Source organism: Siniperca chuatsi, linkage group LG12, assembly GCF_020085105.1.
Source record: "Siniperca chuatsi isolate FFG_IHB_CAS linkage group LG12, ASM2008510v1, whole genome shotgun sequence".
Classification (NCBI taxonomy): Eukaryota; Metazoa; Chordata; class Actinopteri; order Centrarchiformes; family Sinipercidae; genus Siniperca; species Siniperca chuatsi.
The window spans coordinates 12,864,383-12,876,318 of NC_058053.1; the positions used below are offsets into that span (position 1 = coordinate 12,864,383).

The window sequence follows — 11,936 nt, forward strand, 5'->3', positions numbered from 1 at the left end:
TTTTCCTCCTCCAGAGAAGAATGTTTGCCTGATGAAGCAAATCAAATGAGATGCCGCCAGCAGTTACCTGAATATACTGACGGTTAGAAAAACAAGCAAAACAACAGCGTGAGTTAATACTGTGAGCGAGCTTCACACAAACAGGACAGTATAAATCACACACAAAAATCAGTTTGAGTATATAACAGGTCTTTACTGAGGCATCAGCTGATAGATGTAGATGAGATTTTATTTATTATTATACATGCAGTAAAAAATGTACCAAAATGTATTAGCATGATTAATTAACAACCAAACAAGCCTAACATAGGCTTAAATCAGTTAAATCATCTCTTTTGCATGCACATGTTGCAATTGGTGAAGTTTGATTTATTACATTTTAAAACCCCAAGATTTAACTGCAGATTGTGTTCAGGAGGCCTTTATGGCGATCTGTTATTACAGAGTTAGACAATATATTCACTGAGTTACCAGTTTATTAGATACATTTGTACAATCGAATTCATTCCAATGCAACAGCCCTGCAACACTTCCAACTGTTGTAAAGTTGAGTAACTCTACATTATGGAGGGGTTTCATTCTGCTCAGTTATAGTAGTCAGAGTAGTTGCAAAGATGTTTCTAGTATTATGACCACCCGCATTTACATACACGAGGGAGACAAAATATTAGAAGCAATGATACAATCAATATATTGCAAGTTGAATCAACATCTCTGATACAACGTCAACACAAACTCTACAAGCTTCACAAAGATAGGATTTATTGCAGGGCTCAGTTCAGTTTATCACAGTATAAGATCATTATTAAAGTGAATGAGACTGATATTAAAGCTGAAATGTGTGTGAGATTTAAAGCTGGCTATGGAGTTTCTTGATGACTTCCCTCCACCTGTTGACAGGTGGGCTGCCACTGGTCACCAGCCTCCTGAGGAGGCTGCAGGGCTGCAGGTGGGGCACATCAGGGTGAGCCTGGTGGTAGTGCTCCAGCTTTTCCAGGACCTTCGCCAGCCCCACCATGCCGGCGTAGAACATGGGCCCTCCACGGTGCCTGGGCCAGCCGTAGCCAAACACATAGATGACATCGATGTCTTCAGGTCCTGCAGCTATTCCATCCTCAAGGATGCGGAAGCCCTCGTTGATCAGGGCATAGAGGCAGCGCTCCAGCACCTCCTGGTGGTCTATGCGGCGTGCCACCAGGCCATGCTGGGCACGGTACTCCTCTAGGAAACTGTGCAGCCAAGGGTCAGACATGGCAACCCGACTGCCGGGTTTGTCATACTGGTACCATCCCCGGCCTGTTTTTTGGCCAAACCGCCCCTGCTCAGCGAGCAGATCTCCCAGGGGGCTGTACCTGTGGTCTTGTTGGATTCTAGCTGGTTGACCTGATGCCACGCCAGGCTCCGCCTCTCCCTTTCTGACTTTCCAGCCCACGTCGAGCCCAGACAGGTCAGACATTCTGAACACACCCATGGCAAAACCAAACTCCTCCAGCGCTCGATCTACCAACTCAGGTGTAGCTCCCTCCTCCAACAGGAAGAAAGCTTGTTCGATGTATGGCTTCAGCATGCGGTTCCCCACAAAACCCTGGCAGTTACCAACAGCCACACTGACTTTGCCCATTTTCTTTCCCAGTTGCATGGCAGTGGCGACAGCTTGAGGAGAAGACCGTGGCCCATACACCACCTCCAGCAGCTTCATGACATGGGCCGGGGCAAAGAAGTGCATCCCGACCATCAGCTCCGGGTTGCGGATTTGAGAGGCCAGGTGGTCTATGTCTAGTGCAGAAGTGTTGGTACACAGGAAAGTGCCTGCTTTACAAACAGCAGACAGCTGCTGGAAGACTTTCTTTTTCAGGGCCATGTCCTCAAACACAGCCTCGATGACCAGGTCAACGTCTGCTACAGCCTGGATGTTCTGGCTGTAACTGATCCTATCAGGTGCAGGAGCCACCCCATGTCTCTTAGCCCCTCGTTCCAACATGCCGGATATTGCCTGCTTTGCCTCCATCAACTGCTTCTCCTCAGTCTCCACAGCAACCACAGACAACCCTGCCTCAGCCAGGGCCACTGTTATGCCTCTCCCCATGGTGCCAAGACCTTAGAGGACAAAAATCACATGGTGATGAAAAATTACAGTATATAGACAAGTATAAAGCACAGAAAATTAATTTTTTGCACCACACACAATGCTATTCTGTAAATAGCTTTAGCCTGGCAGCATAAAGTTTTTCCAAAGCTTGCAGTTTTAATGCACAAGCTGCTGAGCTTCACATATCCAGATTGTCATACATCTAATCCTCCCTGCAGGGAAGAGAGAGTACATCCATTTACAATCAGCTGAACTGTAAATGAGGGCTTAGTTTCCACAGGCAACGTGAATTTGGAGATGCCACACAGATAGCTTGATGAGTCAATGTGCTTGTGCTTATTGAAAGCTCAGACAAATAGAAATTAAAAGCCCAAAGCTCTTACCAATGACAGCTGCTTTATGTACAGGCCTGGGCTTGCTTGTGTCCCAGCGGGCTCCACCGGGCATGCTCCACCTGTCAACAGCTCTCTGAGCAAAGAAACAGTACTGCAGGGCACGGGCCTGGCCTGAGGTGAAGAGAGTGGCCATCAGCTCTTTCTCCTGCTCCATGCCCTGAGTGTAAGGCAGGGTGGCAGCTGCCCGCACCGCCTGGACACACGCCACTGGTGCTATAGCTCCACGGGCACTCTGACGCACCTTCTGCATCACCCCCTCAAACAGAGCATCCAAATCAGACGGGCATGGACACGGATAAGTGCTTATACAACGGGCATCAAGGGACCGACCTGGAACAGGAACATGGAAGAAAAGTGACTCCAGAGGAATGACCTTTTAACTTGCAGTTCTGACTTTTGCTGCTAGTTAAAAGTTTAAAGTAAATCCATAATTTACTCTGGAATCGCATTACTGTACATGTACGCCCGCATAATTTTATTTTGTAAACTGAGAAGTGCCTCCTAGTTTCCATTAGTACTGCTTTTTTCCACTTTCTCCACTTTTGAAATTGAATTTTTGTGATTCCCAGGCCTGTGAGCAATGGTACAATACCGGAGCAATTTTCCAGATGAAACTGCATCAGAAGATTTATTTTAGAGTCTAAAAACTTTTCAACAAGACTTACTGTCTGCAGTGATTTAAGCAAGGAACAATGAGGGTGAAGAAGAAGGCCACTCTGCTTCAACCTTGTTAGAAGCATCTTAATTCCCATTCCTGTCTCCTCTGACATGATTACATGAGACAGTAGTCAGAATCCTTCACAGCTCCACTGAATTACACTCAGCCGTGGGTCTGGGCCAGAAACTGGGTCACCATGGCAAAGCTTAAAGGGACAGCAGCCACATCTGATCGGTTTTCTCCACTTAGTCTAACAGCTAACAATTTTGTGTAATACAATTAAGTCAGTATCAATGTATCCCGGAAGAAGAATGAAAGGCGAAGATCATTTCAGGTCAGTTAGATGTACTTGTCCACACTAAAATGCCAATGAGTTGCTGTGTGGCAGAGCAATGTGATTCCAATGTTCTTTAGGAGGGCATTATTGCAGCGGTTAATCTGTAAAATGGTTGAGCTGTGTCAATGGATTTGTTGTGCAGCGAGTGGAAAGCCTGGTCTTCCTGACAGATGTAGAGGGCAGATGTTGCAACTACTGAGGTAAAAAAAAAAAAAGTTAATCTTGTCACCAGCAGAGACTTGAATCTGTGCATGTGTGGGGTTTGTGTGTGTGTTTAAGTGTACAAACTGCTTTTTGCCTATATATACACCCATCCGCCAGCTTTACTGCTGTGTAGTGTTTTATGTTTCATCTATGGATGTGTCAGACTAAATCTATTCTGTGCTGGTTGACTCACCAGCCGTGCATCTCAATGCCACAAACATTCACACTTGGTTTGTAAATTTAGACACACATTTCCTGTCCCCGTTTAACACCCCTGCTAATCAACTCAAGACTGGAGTATCTGTCAAAATCTCTACAGATTTCAGTACTATTTCCTTAAATCTCCCATCTTGTATGCTGTTGGCTTCTCTGTCTGACTCACTCTAAGCCTCAGCTTTACTAATAACACACACTTTCTCACCCACTCAAAGTCATCTTGGCAGTGCTGTGTGGGAAAAAAAGGAATTTTAAAAAGCATAAGACTGCAATCTTTTGATTGTGAAATGTTGTTTTACATGCAATCCTGGAGATTTGCTGTTGACATTTTTGCTTAGATGTAGTGAGATTGCTTGCTAAAGGCGCAATATTAGGCACAAACTAACAAATTTTATACTAACTTCAATGTCTTAGAACTGAGCTGTCATCGCCAAGTGAGTTAGCAACAAACAGTTGAAGATGACATCTCTGAAACGAGTAACTCGCTACAGTGTACTCATGAAAACATCCTTTCATGCTGATATCATTCAAAAGAATCAAATGCTGTACAACCACGGCTCTGCTAAGACAAGGCTGAACAAAATACACCGTCCCCTCGTGTACTCCAACAATGTTAACAAAAACCACACATCAGAGTGGGTGGTATGTGGATTAGTTCACAATACCAGAGGGGTTAAAACCTTCTTAAATGGTTAAAAGAATGGTTTGACATTTGGGAAATATGGATATTCACTTTCTTGCTGAGAGTTAGATGACAAGATTGATACCACTCTCATATCTGTATGTTAAATATGAAGCTAAAGCCAGGGGATGGTTAGCTTAGCTTAGTATAAAGACTGGCAGCAGGGGGAAACAGCTAGCCTGGCTCTGTGCACCTGGCCAAGAAATAGTACAGCACATAAAAAAACCACAACTTGTTGTTTTTACACTTTGTTTTTTTTTTTCCAGTCTTTATGCTAAGCTAATCAACTGCTGGTGGTAGTTTCATTTTTAGCGTAATAGTGGTATCAAACTTCTCATCTAACTCTTAACAAGAAAGCAAATAAGCGTATTTTCCAAAATGTCAAAGTATTCCTTTAAAATTAAAATAAAATGGTTGCTGTTGAAAATTTAAAACATTGCAGAAAAATGCACAATAAATTTTAAATGTTGTTTTATTTTTATTCAAGTTGAGCCTTCTAGTGTTGTCTGTCAGTATTATCAAAATATAAATCTGAATAAGTTACCCTTTACACAGACTGAGAAATCATTCCTCGTAAACTGCAGGGACGTGGCACACTTTAGCAATCCATTCAGTGGGTAAATGAGTCTGAATCATGTGCACGGGGAAAATCCTCATCCTCCTAAATGACTGGCGAGAGCCCATTATTAATATTCTAGGAAAGTTTGTCCCTTTTCGACCTTCTGAATAATACAGCAAAAGCAGTGAAGACATCAGAGCGCATCTGACAGAGCCATGAAACATTTATGGCTTCTGTGGTGGAGGATCTGCCTGCCGTGTTTTCTGCTTCCTTTGACTTCCACAGCCTACATGTCGACACATCTGGATGTCGGACTTGCCCAAAATAACTGCTCTGGGAGAAATTTCTCTTCCTTCCACCGAGTTAACTTTTAAACCAGGGAAGAGTGAGTACCAGTGGGTACCTTGTGCTATCTGGTTTTTGTGTCTCACCTTCAACACTCAGGGCAAACTTCACAGCTACGTCCACGGTGTTGTGATCAGTAACCTGATCCACTATTCCAAGTTGCAGGGCCTCAGCAGCAGTCACACGGCGGCCTGTGGTAGACATGAAGGGCGTCAAAGATCTATAGAGGAGATATGTGACATTTCAAATTATTAGATGAGGAATAACGAACCGGCCTTTTCGGTTAAGAAACTCCCCTGTTGGATTCTGACATTTATCAAATAAAGGCAAAATGCCACAAAAATAGTGCAGAATTACAGTTTGACTAAATTTATTTGTTAAAGAAATTTCAGATAATCTGAACAGAGCAGTGAATTACAGGAAAGGGCTTCTGTGGCAGTGAGCATGGTAAAACTAAACACATGCTGACCTCTGCTGGTCATCAGAGGAAACTATCAATCTCTGGGTAACAGCAGCTGCACTCCTGTGTACAATCAATAGCTCTGCCAAGGCAATCTTAATAATTGATCACTATAATATGCAGGGACATTTGCATGTTGAGTTCATTTTGAACAGAACCCTGTAAGAAAAACAGACCAAGATGAACGGTGCTTCCATCATATTTATTTATACTTCCCTGTATCTGGTTTGGTACTTTAAAGACTTAAGTTTAATCTGTCTTTGCAACCTGTGGTGATGAGGTGTAAGGCAGCTGGGACGCCGATGAGCCTTGGCAGACGTTGGGTTCCTCCTGCAGCTGGCAACAGACCCAGACTCACCTCTGGAAGCCCCAGTCTGGCCTGAAAAGACACAAAGGCATAAAGTTTGATGAATGAAAGGTGCAGAACTGTGTGAATTTGCTTGACATACACAGAGACAGCTTTCTCTGGCCAGTAAATACATTACATGGATTATTACATGGCCTGGAGGGGTGAACAGTCTTCTTTTACATCACAAAATTTAAAAAGTGTGTTGGTCAAGCAAGCTTTTGACCCTACAAAAATCAACTGGTCATATTTCTAATGACACTGGAAACATAGCAGTTCAATGAACAGTCACACTGTAACATGTAAGACAACATCAGTTAGACACTGACGCAGATCGACACTGACATTAGAGAGACAGAGAGAGAGATCTGAAGCATGAACTAACTTTAGAGTGGGCAATTCGATAATGACACCCAAGTGCCAACTCAAGGCCTCCGCCTAAAGCGCTTCCCTCTATGGCCGCCACCACCGGCTTGTTTGCAGCCTCGATGGTGTGGATCATTGGTACCAGTGGAGGCCCGGACATGTTTGTCCCAAACTCCTTGATGTCCGCCCCTGTTATAAAAAATGAAATTGACGATGTTATCAGGGAGTTCAAACTGTAGTATGAGGTGCATCTGGTTGTTTTGTGGATGTCGTCTTTGAGGGAATCAACACACACCAGGAGGCTCGAAACTATTGTTCAGTAGTTCATGTTTATTAAGTTTATTAAATAACACAGTTGCTCTTCTTATTTAATAAACACAAACTACTGAAGAATATTTATACGAGCCTCCTGGTGTGCGATGATTTGTCATAATATGACTCATCAGCACCAGAGTTATTTTTTCATGAATGTTGTTCATGCATCATTTCTACGTGTTATCGATGAAATCGGGTTCCAATTTATATAGAACGAGGGTAGTAATATCCTCTCTCCTTGCTTCCCTCCGTGGTTGCTTCCAGGCTGAAGTGTATCCCACAAATCACCACAACACAAATTATAAAAAGGTTAAAATCTATGAAATCTGCTTTTCTTTCACAATGCGTTACTTTGGACCAGTTGTAGTCAAAAGAAAAGCCCTCAAGCATTTTTATTAGTTTAATTTGGGAAACTTTGTTATATAACAATTAAAAGTAGTACGGTAAAACACAATTTTAACATATTTTTGGCACCAAAAATAATAATGTGCTTCAAATGTACTAGATGCTGATACGCAAGTTCAATCCAATTCAAGATTTTTACCTGGAATAGCATTAATTTCATTTTATTGCTGCAATCAGAATGTCATGGAGTTGTGTCTTTTCAAAAGATTTTCAAATATCTTATCTCTGTCAAATCTCTAAAGGCACACTGACGACAGTATGCATCTGAAAGTGACAATAAAAATGAATGATTGGGGTTGTGCCACCATAGTGAAGTTACAGGAAACAGAAAAGAATTAAAAACACGTCCATACCGCCGCAGAATACTCCATTCTGGCCACAGATGACAACAGACTTCACCTTTGGGTCACTGAGTGCTCTCTCCACCGTGTCAACAATGCCCTGCCTCACCGCTGCACTGTATAAAAAAAAGACACATGTTCATACATGATACTGGATTTACAATATTGCTGAAGTTAACCCTTTTGTTACCCATTAAATAGTTATTAGCTGGGCTTAAGGGACAGTACAGATCTTTCTGCTACAGCTGTTCTTCCCAAAATTAAGAACATTGAGAGAAAAATACATGGTCGACAATATAAACAAGCTTTATATATATATATATATATATATATATATATATATATATAAAAATTGTAAAAATTGTGATTTTCTGAACATGGTGAAATCAAAATTAATTATTACAATCTATGGTTATTTTCTATGGTTCCACCCTTGAATGTCACGATCAATTTTAACAATTTCATCTTGGGCCATCATGGGCCATCAAAAGGGCACCATGGAATTCAGCAGATGTGAATTATTTATAATATGATATACATTATATATGTAATATGATATACATTATATATGTAATATGTTTCTGTACAGTGGGGCAGTGGTGGCCTAAATAGCGAAGCAGGGAGGATAAATCTTATCTTACCCTCCTTCATTACCACAACTGAGGTGCCCTTGAGCAAGGCTTTTAACCCTTAACTGCTCCAGTAGAGCTGCGCATTGACCAGCTGATCAGGATTTGTTTGTATTTGCAATACGATAGCACTACAAGTAGAAGTACATAAGTATTATCAGGAAAATGTACTTAAAGTATCAAAAGTTAAAGTACTCATTATGCATCAGAATGCCCCCTGTCAGTGTCATAATAATATCACAACACTTTAGCATTAGCATTACTGATTCATTTCCATGAAGCAGCAACATTAAACTGTAGGAGAAGGAGAGCTAATTTTAACTACTTTATATACTGTTAATCTACAACAATGCATCATTTTATAAAGTCATCACAGTTTTTTTATGTTTAATCTGCAAAGTAACTGCTGTCAGATAAATGTAGCAGAGTAAAAAAGCCCCCCACATATGAATTTGCAGTAAATTATCCCACAAAAAACAAAAACAAAAACAAAACATGTGTTGGCATCATGGATCTTGTCCTGTTTTTGATTTAAACTCACCTGAGTGCGTTGACAGGCGGATTGTGGAGAGTAATCAAGCCGACAGACCCCGAAACAAGAGTATATTGAGCCATCGAGCCTGTCGATCCAACACTACAAGCTATCGCACTTGCTTTAGGTGTGCAGACTGAACTTTGTAGCTCCACTCCTGCTATGGTATTACCTTTATCACACTTTTATTCCGTGAAGCCAAACATATTACCAAACTGTCTTCTTCTTCGTCTCTGTTCTGCCTTCTACTGGCAACCCCTCGGAGCATTACCGCCCCTATCTGGCCTGGAGCCGATCAGAAAACTAAACTCAGTCTATTTATTACCCCATTGTTCTGTTAAATCTTAATGTAGCATGTAATTATCGACCAATAATCTAATATCTTTCAATTCAAATGTAACAATAGCCTCAAGTCTGTCGATATGGATATGTGACATACATCAAGAACTGCACTTGGAGGATTAGACGTGATCTCGGGCCCTACAAGCTAAGACAGGAGAAATGCCACTGTGTTTACACAAAAAACAGCTCCTGGTGAACTATTGGATGAATCTAAGAAGTAGAGACAGAGACGGAAATTGTCACCCAACCAGAAAAAGTGCTACAGGCCTGCTGGGAAAGGGAAAGAACAGCAAAATCAAGTTTTGGCAGGACATGCAGCAGCAAGAGACTTGGGGGTATATGAAAATGAGTTATAAGGAATATAAATATACAGACTATGCGCAGGGTTTTTTTTTAACTGATAATACAGGTTCTGCAGTTGCAGTTTGTAGCCACAGAGCTGAAATATTCAAATTTCTTAGGTGAAGATGGGGAAGAAGTACTCAGATCTTTTACTTACAGTAAGTAGCAATAGTAGAAAAACTCTGTCACAAGTAAAAGTCCTGCGTTAATTGTACTTAAGTAAAAGTCATCAAAATATGCTTTAAGTACAAAAAGCAAAAGTACTCATTTTGCAGAATGGCCTATTTCAAGATATATATTTGTAATGGAAATCATATTATACCCTCATTCTTTAAGCTTATCGTACTCTCATATGATTTCATAGCTTACTCACCCCTTATTATAAAATCTTGTTGTTTCATGCATGAGCACTGTCTGTCCTTCAGCTGAGAACACAGGCTGATACTTTGATTCTCTATCTTTGTGTGAAAGTGTTCAAGCTACCATTCTCAAGATAGATAACTACGAATGGATAACTGTGCAGTTGAACAGCTGTGTATCAATTAAAGGTCAAGTGTTGGCCTCTACGCAAAACAAGTGTTCTGTGATGCATGAGATTGTATGACTGTGATACAACAGAGAATCCATTTGCAAATGTCTGTTTGAATATTGCAATAAAACTCTGAAAGAGCTGTTCTTGTTGAATTCACCTTATAGTAAACATTTCTATGACATATATTATTGGATTATAATTTTTGATGCATTCATTCATATGTACATTATTTTAATGTTGCAGCTGGTAAAGGTGGGGCTTTTTTTTTTTTTTACTATGTATACTGCCGGGTAGCTTGTAAGTTTCACCAAGGGATCAGTAAAGTCTTATCTTTATCCATAAATTAAATAATAATTTATTTGTTGATTATATTTGTGATCTTAATCTGAATCTGCAAAGTAACAGGTAACTAAAGGTATAAAATAAATGTAGTGGAGTAAAAATTACAATATTTCTCTCTGAAATGTAGTGGAGTAGAAGTATGAATTAGCAGAAAATGCTTAAGTACATTACTTGAGTAAATGTATTTCCTTACTATTTGAAATAATAGCATACATTCAAGAGTAATACAACAAGGCACTGAGGTCACAAGTACTTCTATTCCTTTGATTCTCAAGCAAGCTGTAGCGAAAGAGTTTCCCCTTGGGGATCAATAAAGTATTTCTGATTCTGATAGGGCTCCTGCTCATATGGCCATTCTGGGTCATGAGAGAGTCATTAGCCATTAAAAAAAGACAACATAGACATTAAGCTTACAAATCAGAGGGTAAGGGCAATGTATGGAAGACATTTACATTCAATTCAAAATAGAGTGTCTATATTGTGAGAAATAGGGGAGGAAAAAGAAAAGAGGAGGCAATAATGACTAGATGAGACTCAGTACTGTGAACGTCACACTTCACATTATAGGGGAGCATCCAACCGGTCTTTGTGAACATTGTCAGGTACCAGAAAGTGTTGAACATGTGCTTATTAGTTGCAGGAAATATATATCAGAGAGAAAGGACATAACCACCCACTTCATGTATATAAAGTAATATATTACATTACCCAATCAATATTTATTCCTTTGCACTATTTGCATTTGTTTACAATTTACAGAAACACTTGACTTATGTAGACATTGTATGTTGTTGGTCATTGTCGCTTTTTCTATATATTTATATACTTATGTATTGTTTTCACCTACTTGTATGTACATAATAGTTCTATGTTTACTTTTACCTATCTTTGTTCAGCTTTGTTGTCCTTGTTTTTAGTAGCGGGTAAATACATACAACTGTATCGTGAATGTAATAATTATGAACTTTGGGAGTGAGGACGAAGGATGGGATCATGGAGGTATGGAGTGGCAGAAAGTGGCGTTCAAAAGGAAGAAAAAGAAACATAGAAATAGTGGTAATTTAAGCAGTTCAGGGGCAGAGTCTGATGAAATGGCAAAAAGAGCTAGGGCATATCTAAGCCCGAGGCCTGAAAACCAAAACAAGGACATAATTGAGTTTGTTGAGCATTGCCATCTCATATCGGATGGTTAAAGCTCTGGAAAAGGATGTAGGTAAAGTGAAGTTTGCAAAGTACTTGAATAATAAGCGTATACCTGTACATGCAGTGAGTCAAGAACAACAAAACGCTCTGCTGAAAATGACTACACTGTATGGTAAAAAAAAAAGTAAAAACCCATGAACCTGGCTCAGCTGCTAGATACAGGGGATTTATATCTGGAATACCACTATCTGTCTCAGTGGAGAATATCAAAACAGGACTGAAAGGAGGGAAAGTGCTTGATGTTAAACGTATTAATACTAAAAGAAATGGAGAAAGAGCAGAAACGCTGTCAGTAA

The 11,936-nt window shown here is 40.4% G+C and overlaps 1 protein-coding gene across 1 annotated transcript; it reads right to left on the bottom strand.

Annotated features, from left to right (window-relative positions):
* Positions 1-172: 172 nt before the first annotated feature.
* On the bottom strand, positions 173-9,177 carry ehhadh (enoyl-CoA, hydratase/3-hydroxyacyl CoA dehydrogenase). The gene is made up of 7 exons (XM_044217138.1): positions 8,889-9,177; positions 7,731-7,834; positions 6,677-6,846; positions 6,213-6,324; positions 5,572-5,676; positions 2,473-2,814; positions 173-2,097 (listed from the first exon to the last, which is right to left on the bottom strand). The coding sequence occupies exons 1-7, from the start codon at positions 8,960-8,962 to the stop codon at positions 851-853; spliced, it is 2,154 nt and encodes a 717-aa protein (XP_044073073.1). The 5' UTR covers positions 8,963-9,177; the 3' UTR covers positions 173-850.
* Positions 9,178-11,936: the final 2,759 nt, after the last annotated feature.